Raw genomic sequence first — 19,025 nt, 5'->3', positions numbered from 1 at the left:
TGGTTTGGATAGAATGTTTGATCGTACTTGTGAAAGTCAAATTGTCACCTTCTTTGTACTGAATGTCATTATGTTCTATCATTTCGTTCATTTGTTTATGACTTCATCATCGAATGATTGAGAGTACTTATAGGTTTCTTATAGATAGGGTCCTCATGTTGGTTTGGATAGAATGTTGATCGTACTTGTGAAAGTCAATTTTCACCTTCTTTGTACTGAATGTCATTATATTCAAATGAATGCTCTAATCTAAATCGAGCCGTTTATAGTATAACTTTTAAATTTTCATCGTTGACTTCACGGAATGAACCCGTGTCAGCCATGCTTTAAGAATTTTACCTTTTATGATTACTCTAACATAAGGGTAGTATTTCTGGCTCCGAAGATGTTTGCTGAAATTTACATCCATCTCTTCTGTGTACTCTCACTTTCTCTTTGTCTTTTTATCGGAGCATTTGGAGAATGGTTTGATGTTGAAGCTTGGTATTTTAATGAATTTTGGGCTCTACCTTGGGCTAGAGAATTTCTAAATTCTTGTTGAATGCGACTTGGTTTGTCGAAGACTGAGCATTGTTGAATTTGAATTTGTATTTGAATTTGAATTTGAGTTTGAATTGAATGATTATAACAGTTACTGTGTCTTGGGTAGAAATTGGAGTTGTGTTTTTGATAGTAGTAATTTAGTTGAGATATTTCCGGAATTCCTACGACTATCATGACGCACAGGGGTATAGCTTGTCAAAAGGATCCGCATAACAATGTCCTAACACCATTGCTGTTTCTTACAAATTGTTAATGGTGGAAAAATCCCTTTTTGATAAGGCACTATATAATCTGTCGGGGAAGATTTTTTTTATTTCTAACTTATTAATTATATTTGCAGATTTTTCTTTAGTTCGTCACGAATGAACTACAGAACGGACACTGATAATTGCGGTCATTTATATTGACATTTACTAGGGAAAGAAAAAGACAAATTAGTTAACAACTCCACGTCACTGGACGCAGACGTGTAAATTAATGTATGTTTAACGTAAATTGTTCTTGTTTGTTAAGAATTCTTGACCATTTCGTTGAATAAAAAGACCAGTCTATATTTTTAAGGAGGTGTGTTGAAAATAAAAAATCAGTTGATTTAAACGCTTATATTGGAATTAAGTTTATTTTGTACAGACAAATACAGCTTACAAGATATTTCTCTTAAAAAGTCTCTTCTTCCGGTTTAACCACTCTAAAATAAAAAATGTTTCTCTGCAACGAAATTATATACATTGCGTTTTTAATTGGAGGTGAGTAAAGACTATCTGGATGTACTACGGATTGGAATTGTATTAAACATTTATCAACATGTCATGGGCCAGGGCCCCATTGAAGATAAGTACACTTTGTGATTAACAATTTTTAACATGGAAAAAGGAAAAAGGAAAAAAGAATATTGAGCAGTTCGACGGAGAAAAATATACGCGTGCTCACTGGATCTTTGTTATCGTGAGCACACTGTAATTATACTCCAATATGAATACTTAAGAGCGCCTATATAATAACATTTTTGCATATTTCAAATTTCAAATAAGAAACATATAAAATCGGACCGGCATATGCATTCAACGGATACAATAAAGGTTCATTGCAGGTTTCTTTTTACAAAGCCTGAAAGACTTATTCCGCATGGTGTTCCTGCCAGATCCTTATATGGACCTAGGGATGACGAAAAGGACACAAACTAAAAAGGGAAGAAAATACAGATGCAGACACAATAATTAAGATGACCTAAGGGTGATGACCTAAACCGTGAACAAAAAGAATTAGTTACCTTGAGTAAATTCATTTTGCCCAACAACCCAACTCAACGGTGGAGGCGTGGGAACTCGCTAAGGCGCAAAAACCTAACGAACACACCACAATCTACTCCAATATTTAAACAATCAAAATCACATAATTCTAACAACATACGAATTTCATGCATCAAAAATATTGTGGTTGACGAACCGTCACCTACACCTTCGCGGGTTCAGATGATCCTAAGTGCAACAGAGTGCACAGGTAGTTCAAATATGTATGTAGGGCATATTGGCCCTTTATACCACCGTAGGATCCCGTAGTAGAAGAAAAACAATTTGACTTTGACCAATATTTTCTTTCAGTAATAACAGCTCAAGAAAAAAAAATGCAACTGACAATATCCTTAATAATGTGTAATGGACAATCAGGTTATTTCAATAGATTTTAAAATACAAAGAAGAATTTGATAAAGTTTTTAAATGTTTTTAAATAAAAATATTCCAATCCAAAATACAACCATAAATAAAACGCTTCAATTTTGGTAGAAACATATAACAGCATTAAGGAACTTCTATAGGCTAGCTAGCCTAGGCTTGAAGATTCCCATAGAGTATTTATATCTGAAATTTACCAACCTATCTCGGCAAAACTAAATACAATAATAACAAAACATTCGTTACGGTTCTCATTGCCTTCTCAAATTAACAATCCATTAGTGTTTGTGCCACTTTCAGAATATTAAATATAAATAGGAGAAATAAATGGAAATAATTCGAGCACCTTGGAATTCAAGGGAGGCCAAATTCAGTACACGGCTTATTTGAGGCAGTTCGAGAAGTTTTAAGGTTAATTTCATAAATAGCAAGCCTAAAGATAAGGGTAATTAATCCAATTAGATTATGAACATTGGTATAAAATATCATTTTAAAGGAGAGAGTTGATAAAAACTTAATCGAAAGTATTTATATTCCCACAGGGAAAATATTGGCAGATATACTAACTAAACCATTGCCAGAACAGCACGTTTTTGTGATCTAGTTGAACAAAATAGAACAAATTGGAACAAAATGGAATAATTTGAAACAAAATGTATCTCATGAGAATCAAGATGCTGTGTTTACTAAAATTTTTAAAAAATAAAAACATTATACAACATATATGATAATTTCTGATAGGATTTCAAACATTCTTATAGGATTTTTCTGGGTTTTACCCAACCCATGGAGCTGGTATTGTACAACTCCCACAAGAAGATATTGACACTTTTCTTATACAAATAATGTGAATATATTATTTTTGAGGAGGTGTGTTTTATATTGAAATGAAGTTGAAAACGTTTATTTTGTGCAGACAAAAATAATATACATGATATCATGTTTCTGGTATTCTTGAGAGGCGTCGCATTGGATAAGGAATGGACGTTTAAAATCAGCGTGTACTAATAATGGGGCTGTAGTTACCGCCATCTTTAGGTGCTTTATGGCCTCGACCGCCTCGGGGGTCAAGGAAAACTTCCCTCTTGGATATTTCTTGAGGGCGTCTGTTAGCGGTGCTGCGATGGATGCAAAGTTTTTAATGAATTGCCTGTTCCACCCTAAAGTACCTAAGAAGCTTCGTAGCTCTTTTTTAGGCATTGTGCTCCCAATCGGAGATATTGCAGATGCGTCTGGAAGTCAGGAGCAATCACCAGAAGATCGTTCAGATAGGCAAATACTTTTGATCATAGTTGTGTCGGAATGACTTGGTCCATCAGTCGTCATAATCTTTGGGCCGCATTGCAAAGGCCGAAGGGCATCATCCCGAATTGGTACTGTGAAAGCTGTATACTTCCGGCTTTCCGGTTCCAGTTTTATGTGTGGAGTTGAATTAACACGTTTAATTCCCGTGGACTGTATTATTTTTATTTTTAACCAGACGGTTTCTGCGTGTCCGACATGTTTGGCTGTAGTCTTATCACTAAGAAATCTCAAGAGTGTGACGCAGCACAAATGGTATATTACACTAAAAAATACCAAAACTTAAGTTGAATACAAATATATGAATTCAGAATAACGGCTGCAAAGCGTTCATCAACATCCCGGGCCGCCCTGAAACACGGTTTCAGAATTAGGCAATACTGCTTGCTTGGTGATAGGTCTAGTCATCTCTCCGGTGGATGTCTTAAGTTTCACGGCGCGTTCAAATCCATCTGGTCCAGGATGAGCTTCTAACACACGGGCTAGCTGCCAAGCTGCTGGTGGAAGATTTGAGTCCTTTACAAGCACGACGTTGTTCACTGAAATGTTGCGTTCCTTGCTGTTCCACTTGTGACGTTGCTGTAGCGATGTTAAGTATTCCTGGTGCCAGCGTTTCCAAAATCCTTGATACATGGATTGCAAATGTTGCCAATAGTCCATGCGATTGATTGGCAAATGAGATAGATCACCCTCTGGAACAGCTGTAAATGGGCGTCCAATAAGAAAGAGGGCTGGCGACAAGTATGAGAGGTCAGTGCCAGGTGTATAGCACAACGGTCTTGAGTTCACAACCGCGCTTATCTGGGCGATTAGAGTTTGCATTTGCTCAAAAGTCAGGATCGTCTTTCCCACGACGCGTCGAAGGTGCAATTTCACAGAACGTACCGCTGACTCCCATTTTCCGCCCCAGTGTGGCGAGTGTGGAGGTATGAAATTCCATTTTATGCCATCGGTGGCCAAAGTTTGCGCTACTGTATTACGATGTTCCTGTGAAGATAAAAGTTGCTGCATTTCATCTAAAGCCCGCTTGGCACCAACAAAATTCGTCCCGTTGTCGCTAAAGATTTGAGAACATTTCCCACGCAGAGACATGAAACGACGAAGACATGCTATGAAGGTGTCTGTGCTGAGATCGGTGGCCAGTTCCAAGTGAATGGCTGATGTTACGAGGCAGACAAACAGACATATGTAGCCCTTGTACTCATAGTCCTTAATATTGACGGATCTTGTACCAAATATTATCTAAAACCCCATTAGGCAGATTGAACTTAGATCTGAGAACTTACTCGGAAACGCGCACGAACAGCAACTGAATTCAAATTTTGCCCACAGACGATGTGTATCAGAGAGCGAAACCACGTTCTACTTTGGCCCCCTATTTTTCAGGCCTTCCGTTTCATCCAAAGCTTCGCATTTGTTGATAGTGCTCATTGTTTTTATACTCCCATCCTAAGCAAAGTAGCCTGGAAAGCACCGGGTACAGTGGTAAAAGTTATATTTATAGTGGGCTATGCCTTAGCATTCAGTATACTTCAAAAGTCCAAGCAGATCAGAACCAAGTATTTTTGTACCTCTTACATCCCGACCATCCGCAGACCCAGTTCCATACCGACCAGTGCGTGCTCCGTGCCTTTGCTTCTATCCTCCGAGAATACAGTGGGCGATCATGAACGTAAGCCTGAAGTGGACAAGGACTCTGTCAAGTGGACTAAGTCAACGACAGAATCTGGTGAGTAGCTGCTGACTCAATTCCCAATTTGAAAAATTTAATCTGTCTCCTGACCCTCAGTTCTCCAGCCGTCCTCGAGAAAGGAAAAATCGCATCATCGGGTAATCGAGTTGAACAAGGTGCGACTTTTGAAGTTGCAGCACAAGAAGCTGGAGAACTTGACGACGGAGTTCATGCAAAAAATCCGCACCTTGGCATTTCAAGGGGTTCAAAGAGACTACAAGTTTGTGGCCGTGGTGGTGAACGAGAACTGCAAATTCGTGTTTCACGCCGACGATCTGCACCGATTGCCCAAGAATCTTTAAACACTTAACTAATCTGTGAAATATCGTAAATTAAGAGCAATCTTAATTTTTAACCAAGCCTTATTAACAGCTCTTAAGAATTATTGGGTTGTTAGTATAACATTTATACGAGTTGCTCGATTTAAAACTAAAAATTTATTGTTGTTAAAAATGTTTGGTTTAAAATGGCTTTTACTTGTTTTTAGTCCATTATATTCATATATAAAATGTTTTAAATTATAATAAATTTTCGAAATGAATTCCGAAAATAGTCGATTGAAAAATTACAAAAAAAGGTAACATCTAGAATAAGTAAAAGCAGCATTAATTAAAATCCAAGCGAAACATATTTAAAAAAGAGTAGGGTTTCTAGAATTAACTACCTATTTTTTTACCAGTGTATGTAAAATATTTAAGACCAAATGTCTTTAAAAATTTGAAATTTTTAGCCAATTCTTGTTTAACTTTGCCTTTTAGCAACTGAGAGTGTCCATGAATTAAAGGAACGTTGTCGTGCCGTGGTCGATTTGGGCGAAGTAGAAATGGTGCAAATTCTGCTCTTGAGAGTAATCCAAAAAGGATTAAGTCTCAAATCGAAATTATCTGCGATCTATGTGGAGAAATGTACCCCCAAACCGGAAAAATCAAACATTTAAAATCGGAAAAGCATAAGAATGCAATTGCTAGAAGAGCAACAGATGGTGGAATAATTCAGAATTCCCAATCAAATCCTATCGGGTTCAATCCACCAACACATCCAATTTTATTGATATAAATGAATTCTATAATCAATGTCAAAATAATATTAAACAAATTCTTACTAGATGGCTAGAGGTATACAGATCAATAAAATTCAGTTTACAAGTATATGGACTATATTGTAGTATGCTCACATATAGGGTACACACTGTACCGCTTATATCACTGTAACATTGTAGCATTTGTTTATGTCCGAATATTCCCAGCACTTCAAGTGCAAAGCAATTCGACCCACACAACAATGTTATGCACATCCGAAATGCTGAGTCGGCATGTCTACATGCGCGGCCGACCATTCGGTTACCATGTGAGCATAACACTCTCTCTCTCTCATGCCCAAATACACTTACGCATACATTAACATATATATTCAGATACATAAGCGTTGGCCGCGGCGCCGCTCGTGCAGCTATATGCATTGTAAGCCAAGCCAACATTATTCTTAAGTGAGCATTCTAGAAATGAGTCCCGATCTAAACGGACGGAATAATAAAGCCCAATATATATAATAACATTACAGTGCACTCTTTTCTTGTGTTATAAAATAAAGTCTAATATACATACAACCAACATTACAATATGTAAAATACACAGAGGAGGGAGAGTGTGTTGAAACCTTTAAACATTTTGGAACGGCCTACATATGTGTGTATGATTTTGATAACTTACCTACTAGAATTGATGAAGGTATCGATTATTTATCAAATGCTAGCAGTGAGTTGTAGGAAAGAGATTCTGGATGGGCAATAAAAGCATTTAAATATTTTGACATTACAATAATAAAATTGGAGCACATTCCTCTAAGAGGATATATTCCAGCAACTCCTACTATTAAGGCTAAGAACGCTTTAATTAATGTTAAAAACAATTATAACAAGAAAGGAAACAAACTTCGGCGTGCCGAAGTTCATATACTCTTGCAGCTATATCAAAAACTAAATACTCTTGAAAACGTTAAAATTATGATTTACTTGCGTGTATGTTTAAAAGTATTGAAGCTATGATGATTTTCAGCTTAATTATTCGATAGTTCCTATGGCAGCTATAAGATTGTTCCTATGGGAGCTAAATGCTATAGTAGTCCGATTTTGATAATATTTAAACCTTAATTTTGAAATATTTAACCAATACTAAATCTCGAAGCACTAAAAAAAAAATTAAAAAACACCAAAGTTATAATTTTTTTATTTATTTTTATGATTGTTCCTATGGAAGCTATAGTCGTCCGATTTTGATGAAATTTAAATCGTAATTCTGATATAATTAACCATAACTATATCTCGAAGCACTAAAAAAAAAATTAAAAAACACCAAAGTTATAATTTACATACAACCAACATTACTTGGCGACCGTGACATGTGCGCGAGTAGAAAGTGAGACGGTTTAATTGTTGTCTCTGCGCGCTGTGTAATTTTCGTTATTTTATTCTACGATCGTTTGCAGTTGATACAGAAGAGCAAGAATGAATACTAGGCGTGTAACCAATGCGAGAAGATTCGGAATAAATTAGAGTCTTTGGTGGTAATTCCTTGAAATCATATTACACTGACGCGTTAGTTCTATATTCCATTTCCCAAAGAACCTCAAAATAAAAACCATTATAGAGGAGATCGATCAGTTGTGTGGTCCAGCCTCGAAAGGTGGGACTCCTAAGAAAAGTCTGTATCGCGAGAAAGCATGCTTGCGGTTTAGGGATGAAAAACATAGAGTCTAATTTCTTTAACATCAAGAAGGAGCACTGCGACCAGATGAACCAGTTGAGACCGGAGTACCCAAATGTTCTTCTCGTTGGCCGCTTTGGCACGCCTCCTTCAATGAACTTAATAAGAATGTGCACAAGTAAGCTACTCTAATAGCTTTTAAATGTCTGATTTATTAGCTTTAATATTTTCAGAGACGTGATTATAATCACCACTGTTTGCGCACTTGGCGCTTGGATTTAAATCACTAGTTGTAGGGCGAGAGCGGGAGCCAATAAAGCTTTCGTCCGTTCGCTCTTGCGAATTCGCCCCGTCTCCTCGCCACCGTAGCATAAGTTGGGTTCTAAGAGAAATTATTGAAATATAATAGTCAGTGATCAATCGAACATCATCGTAGCCACTCCTTTTCGTCGCGCTTTCGAAATAGTTTCACAATTCGCAATTTAACATCGTCGAACTACTGCAGTCACAAGTTTTCGCGTCGTTAATTCAAAACAGTATTAAATTTTCATGGTGACCCCGACGTGATTAGCAGTAGAGTTCGCGAGTTTTAATTTTTTTTTCGGTGAAAACTATAAACATTACCAACAAAAACCAATTTATTCGTGTCGGTTCGGCCAATAAATTAAATTCAATAATATTTCGTCGCTGGAAATTTTCTGCCGTTCTTGAAGTTGCGCCTGACGTTTCGGCAAATTTAATTGCTCAATTTGCTGCTGCCGCCAAATGGAAGTCAAAAAGGAAGTTGCAATTATCAAGTCGGCCATCCAGGTATAGAGTGCCAAAAGTTGAAAGTTAATCTGTGGCGTTTTGTCAATTGTGTTTTGGTCCATCTTTCAACTTTTTGCATTCGTGTGAAAATCGGTAGATAGTGAGCATTCTAACCAAGAAATAAAAATTTGCATGTACTAACAACCGAAATTCTGCAATAAACATTAAATATATTTCGAATTATATGTGAATCGCTTTGGCCAAAAAACAAGCAAATAAAATACTCGTCGTCGACCCAATTAGTGCGAACTTAATTTCCCCAACTTTCGTTGTAGTGAGCACCAATTTAGGGTATAAATAAAACAGATGGAAAAAAGTGCAAATTGTGAAAAGTGTAGCTCTCAAAAAAATTAGCGGCAATAACTTTCGCCGCAGTTTGTCCGAAAATTTCCCGCGCTTTTCAGAATTTTCCCGCGCTTTTCCAATTTTTCCGCGCTTTTCATAATTTTGCGCGCATTTTGGCGTTAGGCTTATATATTCGTTGCCCTTAATTATCGGTCAGTGTATCATTCTCCGTTAGCATTTGCATAGGAAGAGCCGCTAGCGGCGTACACATACACACGCACACCGACACCGCTGCCGCTATTTCGAGTTATCTTTTGTCGTTTTTCTTTCTCGATCGCTGCAGCTGTGCAATTTTCGGTCTGCCTGAACGTTTGTTCGTTTTTTCGGTACGCTTGAGCTTGAGCGGTAGCTCCCCTACAGTGCGTGCGTGCGGCATATACTGTCGCAGGGTTTATATAAAAAATATAAAAACCCTATTTGGATATTTTTCGCTGTAATTCTCTCGGCACTTAGCTCCCTAACACCGTGTGCGATCGGTATATTACTCGTTGATTTTATTATATTATTTAACAAATAAATAATTTAATAAAAATAAATATTTAACACCTCTTCGTTACCAACCAAATAAATACAAATAAACGCAATGGCATCTAAGGATATCGAAGAGCTTAAACACCAACGAGATGTTTGCATGAAAAGTATTAACCGAACTTATCGCCACTTAAAAGAAGCTAAATTATCTATAAATCCGGTCGAGCTTGAGTGTCGATTAGAGATTCTAAAAACGCACATTGAAAATGCTTCCCTTTTGCAAAACCAAATAGAAGTGAAAGATACTAAAGACGTATACCGCGAAGAGTTGGAAGAGAGGGCCGTAATCACAAAGTCATTGCTGATTTCAATTTTAAATAAGTGCAAACAAAATAATATCGAGAAATCCGCTCCGCCAGCAAATCGCCCGCCTCAATGCCGTCTGCCGAGCGTTGCTCTCCCAACTTTTAGCGGAAAACACTCCGAATTTAAGAATTTTATAAGCCTTTTCGAAACTTTCGTTGACAAAGAGGACACTTTACACGATATTGAAAAATTCAATAATTTAATTTCGTGTTTAGCTGGAGACGCTTTAGGAACAGTTAGGGCCTAGGGCCCAAAGCCCTTGCTAGCCTGAAGCGGGTGTACGATAATGATTGTCTTATTTTTTTTGACAACATATCGACACTTTTTAATTTGCAAAAAATTTCCCAGCCTTCAGCTACAGCCTTGAGAACCCTCATCGACACGGTCACAGCCTTGTATGACTCCTTGCTGTCTATTGGGGATGATAGACGCATTACTAATGCTATTTTAATACATCTGGTAATGAGCAAGGTCGATGCAGGAACTAAAAGAAAATGGGAAGAACAGTTAGATTATACTTCGCTTCCACTTTGGACCGAATGTGAGGCGGCCCTCAACAGGCGATACCAACACATGGTAGCAGAAGAGGCTTCCAAGCCCAAAACTGTTCAGCAGACCCAATCTAACCCTAAGAAGAATGGAAAAAGAAGTTTTTCGTTTGTCGCTGCCAGGAACGACTCTGTTCAATGCATGTATTGCAACTCAGCTGAACACCAGATTGGAAACTGCGCTTCCTTCGCAGCCCTAACAGTTCAGCAAAGATTCGATTTCGCTAAAAGAGCACCCTTATGCATTAACTGCTTAAGAAAGGGTCACACTGTCAAAAAATGCAAATCGAACAGAAGTAGAGTGTGCAATTCCTCACATCACACTTTGCTACACATATATGAACCAAACACAAATCTCGCGTTGCCTCTCAGCCCACGCTCATGCAGGAGTCTCCATCCACGTCGCATGTTCTGCATGCGAATGCATCGGATCGAGTCATTCTTGCAACTGCTGTTGTGAGCGTCCAAACCAAAAGCGGCGAGTTTGTATTAGCTCGAGCGTTGCTCGACTCTGGTTCAAAAATAAACTTTGTAACCGATGAGCTCGCTCAGAGGCTCAAAATTACAAGAGAGGACGTGTGCATGAGCTTGCGAGGCATTGGTGGAACTAATGCCCAAGCCACAAAAAAAATACACACGATTGTGAAGTCGCGAGTAGGGAACAGCCAATTGTCGTCCGATTTTTGGATTATCAAAAATATTTCTGGTTATCATCCGGATCAAGCGGTGAACACCAGCGGGTGGAGGGTGCCTGAAAATATTCAGTTGGCAGATCCATTCTTCTTCAAGCCCCAAAAAATAGATATGCTTATCGGCGCTGAAACATTCTTTGAAGTTTTATCTATTGGCCAGATAAAGCAGGGGCCTGAATTCCCCATTTTACAAAAGACAGTTCTCGGCTTGATAGTGTCAGGGAGATGTGCCTCTGAAAATAATAAAAACGCTGAAAAAATGGTACATCTCAGCTGCCAGGAGAAAGCGTTGGAGTCAATTGACACAACCCTGCAGAAATTTTGGTCTGTGGAGGACTTGCCGCCCAAGGCTAAAGTCCATACTCCTGAGCAACAACTCTGTCAACAACACTTTGAGAAAAATACTCTAAGATTGTCGTCCGGTAGATTTTCGGTTCGTTTGCCGTTTAAATCTGACCCAAATACTCTTGGTTCGTCATACGAAGTTGCGAAACGTAGATTTTTGTCGCTAGAAAGGAAATTGTCAAAGGACCCTTCGCTGAAGAAGATGTATATTGAATTCATGGAGGAATATATTTCACTGAGCCACATGTCCTCCACCAATGACAAAATTCCAAATACTCCGCACTATTTCATTTCGCACCAATGCGTTTTACGGCCACAAAGTACTTCAACTAAGTTGAGAGTAGTTTTCGATGCATCGAGCCGTACTTCTACGCAGGTAGCGTTGAATGACATCTTGATGGTAGGCCCAACTATTCAAGAGGAGATGTACTCGACTCTGCTTCGGTTTAGATTGCATAAGTTTGCCCTTGCGGCCGACGTCAATAAGATGTATCGCCAAGTGATGGTGGACGAAGCTGATCGTAACTTCCAGCTCATAGTATGGAGACGAGATCCTTCTGAGTCCCTGAAATTCTTTAAGTTGAACACCGTTACATATGGAACTTCGCCAGCACCCTTTTTGGCGGTTCGGTGTTTAATGCGGCTAGGAGAGATTGCGCAAGCAACTCATCCAAAAGCCGCAAAGGTTTTTCAGAATCATTTTTATGTTGACGATTTGTTGACTGGCGCCGGATGCGTTGAGGACCTGCAAAGCCTTCGAGACGAAGTTTCTCAGGTCTTGCAAGAGGCAGGCTTTGAATTGGCAAAGTGGTTTTAACCTGCCCAGAGTTATCCGCATCTGATAGCGCTGTAATGCCACGTATGGCAGACTCAGACGTAACCAAGACCCTTGGCGTGGTTCGGTTACCGGTTAAAGATTACTTTCAATTTCGGTTGGATGACTCTTTCCTGGATCTTCGCGCGACAAAACGAAATATTTTGTCGGTGACTGCTCGACTTTTCGACCCACTTGGCCTCTTGTGTCCTTTGGTCACAAAGGCAAAGATGTTGTTGCAGGAACTGTGGCTTCGAAAATTAGATTGGGACGAGTCGCTACCGATGCAGTTGCTCACGTCGTGGGAGACGTTTAAAGCGACGCTTCTGCAGCTGCCTAAAATTAAGGTATCGCGATTCGTCAACACAGATCCACAAGTCCCGATTCAAATAGATGGTTTCGCTGACGCTTCCATGCGAGCGTATGGAGCGTGCATCTACGTTCGGACTCAAACTGCTGAAGGTTTGAAAGTGTCTTTATTGACCGCCAAATCGAAAGTAGCTCCCCTTAAGACGAAAACTTTGCCTCGCCTTGAGCTGTGTGCAGCTCACCTTTTAGCAGATCTCTATAATCGTGTCAGGCCATTGCTAAATTCTCCCATTGAGAATGTTTTCCTGTGGACAGACTCCGAGATCACTGGATTAAAACCCATCCCTCGTCGTTGTCGGTTTTTGTTTCGAACCGGGTTGCAGAAATTAAGGAGTGGTCGGAGAAAGCAATTTGGAGATAGTAATTGGTCTGTAAATAAACATTTAGAACTGCCGGCTGATGTAATGTCGGCAACAGCTCTCGTAGTCAGCCCAGAGCCAAATTATGTGCTTCAGAAAATAGAGTCCTTTTCGTCGCACCTGAAGCTTCTGAGAGTTTTCGTGTGAGTTTTTCGTTTTATTCAAAGGTGCAGAAAGGTGTCAAGAGAACTAGATTTCGCTTTTGATAAAATTGTCGAAGCTTTCCAATTTCAAGAATTCAGGGACGACATAAGTAAAATTCGGAAAAATAAACCGGTAGCAACGAATATTCAAAAGTTAAACCCTTTTTTTTCAGGAAAATAAATTAGATTTGTGCTCCTCGACATTGCTACGAGTTGGGGGTCGGTTATTGAATGCTCCTATCCCGTACGAAGCCAAATTCCCGTTGTTGCTGTCTAAAAGCTCACAGTTCGTCAGATCCTATGTGTCATACCTGCACGTTACGAACTGTCACGCTGGCCCACGAGCTCTCGTAAGTCGTCTGCGCGAGAAAATCTGGCTAGTTAATGCTCAAGAAGTCTGCCGACGAACAGTTCGGTCGTGCATGCGCTGCTTTCGCTGTAAGCCGCAACTCTTGACGCAAATTATGGGAAACTTGCCAGCAGATAGACTTCGAGCTCTCCGCCCGAAGTCCCTTCAGCACAACGTATCGTATCCGTGGTAAGCCGCCGTACAAGTCGTACGTGCCCTTGTTCGTCTGTTTTGCGTCCAAAGCGGTCCACTTAGATTTAGTGTCTGACCTAACCACTGATGCGTTCTTGTTGGCATTTCAAAGGTTCGTGAGTCGTCGCGGGATTCCGGAGAAGGAGTGGTGCGACAACGCCACCAATTTCGTCGGCTCAGATCGCCACATGAGAGAGTTCCGAGCCCGTCTGGAGGAGCAGGGGGTCGGTATCGAAACATTCGCAACAAAAAAAGGATGCGAGTTTGCAAAGCACCTTTTCCTTCGGACGGTAGGCCAAGACCTCTTGACCGCGGAGGAGCTCGGAACTCTGCTCACCAGCGTGGAGGCCGTGCTCAACTCCAGGCCCCTCGGCGCTCTAAGCAGCGACCCAAAAGACGGCGAAGCCCTGACCCCCGGTCATCTGCTCATCGGCGGCCCTCTTCTGACCCCACCATCAGCGGCGCTCCCGGACCAGATCAGCCTGACCTGCTTGCGACGATGGCGAGGTGTCTCGTCTCTCAGACTCAGGTTTTGGCAGCGATGGTCCCGGGAGTACATCTCCAGCCTCCAGCAGCGGTCCAAGTGGCACCAGGGGGAGCCCAACCTCGTCGTGGGAGCGCTCGTCGTCGTCGCAGAAGACAACCTTCCGCCCCAGCAGTGGAGGATTGGACGAGTGGTAGCGGTGCACGCCGGCGCCGATAGCAAGGTTCGCGTGGCAGACGTCAGGACGCAGGACGGGGAATATCGGCGAGCTGTCCACCGACTGGCCCTGTTGCCCGTTCTGGGCTGAAGGACGTCGTCCCTTCAGAGGGGGCGGTGTTTGCGCACTTGGCGCTTGGATTTAAATCACTAGTTGTAGGGCGAGAGCGGGAGCCAATAAAGCTTTCGTCCGTTCGCTCTTGCGAATTCGCCCCGTCTGTTCAAGTATCTGCCCCAACTAATCGCTGTGCTGTTCTTCTTCATGGGCGGCTTGGTTTCTCACTCTTTGAAAATGGATCGCATTGCGTAGATACATATGTACTATACAGACTGTCTACGTCACTGATTAAACTTAATTGAAAAGCGCCGACTGTCTAAAGCAAAAGTAAGTAAAATAACAGCCCCCATATAGGTGACAAAAATAAATCATCAAAAGCTTCTCTTTAGTACTACACTGGCATTGTAAGGCCCTTTTTTACTTGAACATTTCATATGACACTGCCCTTTCTTTAACTGATAATTTTGATTAATTAGTCAATATTTTAGAAAGATTTAGGGTACTCATAGTCCTTAATATTGACGGATCTTGTACCAAATATTATCTAAAACCCCATTAGGCAGATTGAACTTAGAACTGAGAACTTACTCGGAAACGCGCACGAACAGCAACTGAATTCAAATTTTGCCCACAGACAATGTGTATCAGAGAGCGAAACCACGTTCTACTTTCGCCTCCCATTCGCTTCGCATTTGTTGATAGTGCTCATTTGTTTTCATACTCCCATACTAAGCAAAGTAGCCTGGAAAACACCGGGTACAGTGGTAAAAGCTATATTTATAGTGGGCTATGCCTTAGCATTCAGTATACTTCAAAAGTCCAAGCAGTTCAGAACCAAGTATTTTTGTATCTCTTACATATTGAATCATACAGGCCAAATTTTTTTTTAATTTTTCCGTTTTGTTGATCAAAATATAATCGGTTACAAATTCAACACTTTTTCTTCAGCAAAATAACATCATGTCGGCTCCAGTTTGTGGTAAGATTTGAATTTGGGTATTGAGGTATGGCTTATGGACCTCTGATTTCTTTGATAGGTAATAATGCCTCAAAGCTGAGGTCCGAGGAAAAAGTTAAAAAGCCCGTACCCATCGGTCCTTCTTGGGTGAGTAGGGGTGAATTATTTTACCGTGGTGCTTGTGAATGCTAAACATTTTTCCTAGGCTCTTACTTCCACCCTAGGCAGAGCCTATCTTCCAGCTCCCACCGTTAATCGTAGCTCCGAACCAACCACTCTCGATACCAGTCCCAGTCGCATCCCGACCATCCGCAGACCCAGTTCCATACCGACCAGAGCGTGCTCCGTGCCCTTGCTTCTATCCTCCGAGAATACAGTGGGCGATCATGAACGTAAGCCTGAAGTGGACAAGGACTCTGTCAAGTGGACTAAGTCAACGACAGAATCTGGTGAGTAGCTGCTGACTCAATTCCCAATTTGAAAAATTTAATCTGTCTCCTGACCCTCAGTAATCCAGCCGTCCTCGAGAAAGGAAAAATCGCATCATCGGGTAATCGAGTTGAACAAGGTGCGACTTTTGAAGTTGCAGCACAAGAAGCTGGAGAACTTGCAGACGGAGTTCATGCAAAAAATCCGCACCTTGGCATTTCAAGGGGTTCAAAGAGACTACAAGTTTGTGGCCGTGGTGGTGAACGAGAACTGCAAATTCGTGTTTCACGCCGACGATCTGCACCGATTGCCCAAGAATCTTTAAACACTTAACTAATCTGTGAAATATCGTAAATTAAGAGCAATCTTAATTTTTAACCAAGCCTTATTAACAGCTCTTAAGAATTATTGGGTTGTTAGTACAACATTTATACGAGTTGCTCGATTTAAAACTAAAAATTTATTGTTGTTAAAAATGTTTGGTTTAAAATGGCTTTTACTTGTTTTTAGTCCATTATATTCATATATAAAATGTTTTAAATTATAATAAATTTTCGAAATGAATTCCGAAAATAGTCGATTGAAAAATTACAAAAAAAAGGTAACATATTCACATCTAGAATAAGTAAAAGCAGCATTAATTAAAAACCAAGCGAAACATATTTTAAAAAAGAGTAGGGTTTCTAGATTTGTCTTATTCTCTGTAGTTTGTACTTCCTTGTGAAGGGAACGATGACTGTCTTACCAGGATTTAAGTTGAGTCCAGTAGTTTTGAAAATGTAATACAACGTAAACCGTTAAATCAGTTTAAACAACAACTGTTATTAACAACGGGTAGGTTTACAATACATCAGTCACTGGAAGTTTTTGGCAGGACACGACACATAATTGAATAAGACACACCAGAAAATTTAAGAATTAAGACTTATATCATATTCAATTACCCTTAAAAAATAATTTCACTAACCCATTTCTTTTTACGAGAATCTTTCTTTAAGACATAGAAAACGATGAAGATAAAACCATAATTATAGAAGAAACACACAGTCGAGCTCATAGGGGTCTAGATGAAAATTATAAACAAATCAGTAAGTTATATTATTGGCCAAACTTATTTAAAAAATTGAAAGAATATATCAAAAATTGTCTGATTTGTAATGAAAATAAATATAACAGGCACCCAATAAAAATTCCAATCGGGGAAGCCCCTTATCCAACTAAAGAAGGAGAAAATGTACATATAGATATATACTACCCGCAAAATTTAAATTTTATTACTAGTATAGACGCGTTTTCAAAATACCTTGTTGTAAAAGAAATTCAAAATAAGTTAAACATTGAAATTAAGGTAATGGAACTACTTCAACAATTTCCCCAAGCACAAATAATTATGACCGATAACGAACCTAGTTTTACCTCAGCCCAATTTAAATCATTTGCACAAAGGTGTGGAATTACTTTGCATTACGCAGACCCAAGACATAGTACTTCAAACGGACAAATTGAAAGGGCACACTCGACATTAACAGAAATAGTTAAAGAGGAGTTCAACTTAAGTAATTATTCCGAAATAGTTATTAGAGCGACTCAAAAATATACTCAGAGCTTAATATCCTTTATAATAAATTGATTATGATAATATTTTCATTATTTTGAAAAATACACAAAGAAGAATGTAGAAACACATAAAGAGAACAGAAAAGAAAAAGATTATCATGTAGGACAATTTGTTTATGAAAAGAAACATTGGGAACAAAACAAAGTTAAATTCAGATATAGCAATCAAAATTTTCCTAACAAAATAATAATCAACAATAGAAATATGATTATTCATAAAGATAATATTAAATTCTAATATAAACAAAAATTTTTTATTATTTTTTTCAGAAAAATGTTTTTTAGTACTTATACTCAACCTTATACTTTTAACAAGTTCTGAAATAATTGACTATACAAGTCACGAATACTTATTATTGAAGGACAATAAAGACGTATTGACGTACGATTCATACGCAGATTTATTTCACATAACTAATTTAAGTTTTTATGAAGAAATATTTAACACGAAAACGAGATCTTTGATCAAAACATTAAAACAGACATAGAATGGGAAATTTCAATGGACTTTGACTTACAAAATTTACTACCATTACCATTAATAAATTTTTGATAAAAAAATTTTAAACGAGAATGAAATTAATCTGTAGAACTATCTGACCTAATAGACATATCTACTTTTAAAATTTTATAAAATAATGATTTACTTGTAGTTTACACAAAATATCCCATGATTAAACAAGCAAACAAGAGCTATTGCAAAATCCGATGGAAAATTATTAATAAATAATGAAGTTTCCAAATGCAAAAATAAATATTACCTAATGACTAATTTTAAGAAAGAAATGTTTAACAACTATTGTAAATTAAGTTTTGAAACTAATTGTTTTATAAATTTGAAATAAGATAAATTAATAAAAAAACATATGTCTTACAGGATGGTACTATTTTAATAACAGGAACAAATACAGTAGACAACACTCAATTAAAAGGTTCATATTTAATTTCGTTCAATGACTCAATTATTATAAATATCAACACCCCTACATTAACAGCGAAAACAAAATATTGAACTATATAGCTCTTGGAAAAATAAACATTTATAAAAATTAATAATACCAAAATATCAATTTCATTTATATTATTAATTTTTAATATACAACAAGGGCCAGAACTAGAAATCAGTACAAACCAAAAAAAAATTTAAAAGAAAAAAATACAAACCAAGAAGAAATTTAAAAAGAAATACAAACCAAGAAGAAACTTTTGAAGAAAAATATACCAATGTTTTTTTCAAAACTAAGAAAACGCCTAAATGAAATTTATAATGAATGGAGACGATCCATTTTAAAGGGGGAGAGTAAACCAACCCGTGAAACCAGGCCGCTTATGGAATTAATAAACAATTTTCAAAATTCACTTTAAGCGATCTTTGCCTATGCCTTTGCATTTGCCTTTGTCTTTGCCCATGCCTTTGGCCTTGGAGTCCGCACTTGGTTTCCCTGCCAAGATAAACAATCAAAACTTAAAGTAAACATAAGCTTCCGGTCGAAGCCCAATCAATTACG

At 38.7% G+C, this 19,025-nt stretch overlaps 3 protein-coding genes across 3 annotated transcripts; 2 read left to right on the top strand and 1 right to left on the bottom strand.

The window, feature by feature from the left end:
• Nucleotides 1–3,851: 3,851 nt before the first annotated feature.
• LOC128266085 (uncharacterized) lies at nucleotides 3,852–4,529 on the bottom strand. The gene has a single exon (XM_053002353.1). It carries the CDS (start codon nucleotides 4,527–4,529, stop codon nucleotides 3,852–3,854), a length of 678 nt encoding a protein of 225 aa, XP_052858313.1.
• A 79-nt stretch (nucleotides 4,530–4,608) lies between these two features.
• Nucleotides 4,609–5,647, top strand: LOC128266087 (uncharacterized). Its single transcript, XM_053002355.1, has 3 exons — nucleotides 4,609–4,667; nucleotides 4,973–5,247; nucleotides 5,308–5,647. Exons 1-3 carry the CDS (start codon nucleotides 4,609–4,611, stop codon nucleotides 5,550–5,552), a joined length of 579 nt encoding a protein of 192 aa, XP_052858315.1. The 3' UTR covers nucleotides 5,553–5,647.
• A 9,672-nt stretch (nucleotides 5,648–15,319) lies between these two features.
• On the top strand, nucleotides 15,320–16,282 carry LOC128266086 (uncharacterized). Its single transcript, XM_053002354.1, has 4 exons — nucleotides 15,320–15,492; nucleotides 15,551–15,618; nucleotides 15,677–15,920; nucleotides 15,981–16,282. Exons 1-4 carry the CDS (start codon nucleotides 15,474–15,476, stop codon nucleotides 16,223–16,225), a joined length of 576 nt encoding a protein of 191 aa, XP_052858314.1. The 5' UTR covers nucleotides 15,320–15,473; the 3' UTR covers nucleotides 16,226–16,282.
• Nucleotides 16,283–19,025: the final 2,743 nt, after the last annotated feature.

Source organism: Drosophila gunungcola, unplaced genomic scaffold (genome assembly GCF_025200985.1).
Source record: "Drosophila gunungcola strain Sukarami unplaced genomic scaffold, Dgunungcola_SK_2 000316F, whole genome shotgun sequence".
In the NCBI taxonomy this organism is placed as follows: domain Eukaryota; kingdom Metazoa; phylum Arthropoda; class Insecta; order Diptera; family Drosophilidae; genus Drosophila; species Drosophila gunungcola.
This window is presented reverse-complemented; position numbering and strand designations above follow the sequence as displayed.

Excerpts from the sequence above, each read along its gene's own strand:
- LOC128266085 (XM_053002353.1), bottom strand. The coding sequence starts at position 4,529 with ATGCAGCAACTTTTATCTTCACAGGAACATCGTAATACAGTAGCGCAA.
- LOC128266087 (XM_053002355.1), top strand. The coding sequence starts at position 4,609 with ATGAAACGACGAAGACATGCTATGAAGGTGTCTGTGCTGAGATCGGTG. Across the intron at positions 4,668-4,972 it reads AGATCGGTGGCCAGTTCCAA|CAAAGTAGCCTGGAAAGCAC; the intron begins GTGAATGGCTGA and ends TCCCATCCTAAG. Across the intron at positions 5,248-5,307 it reads TAAGTCAACGACAGAATCTG|TTCTCCAGCCGTCCTCGAGA; the intron begins GTGAGTAGCTGC and ends CCTGACCCTCAG.
- LOC128266086 (XM_053002354.1), top strand. Across the intron at positions 15,619-15,676 it reads TACCCATCGGTCCTTCTTGG|GCTCTTACTTCCACCCTAGG; the intron begins GTGAGTAGGGGT and ends CATTTTTCCTAG. Across the intron at positions 15,921-15,980 it reads TAAGTCAACGACAGAATCTG|TAATCCAGCCGTCCTCGAGA; the intron begins GTGAGTAGCTGC and ends CCTGACCCTCAG.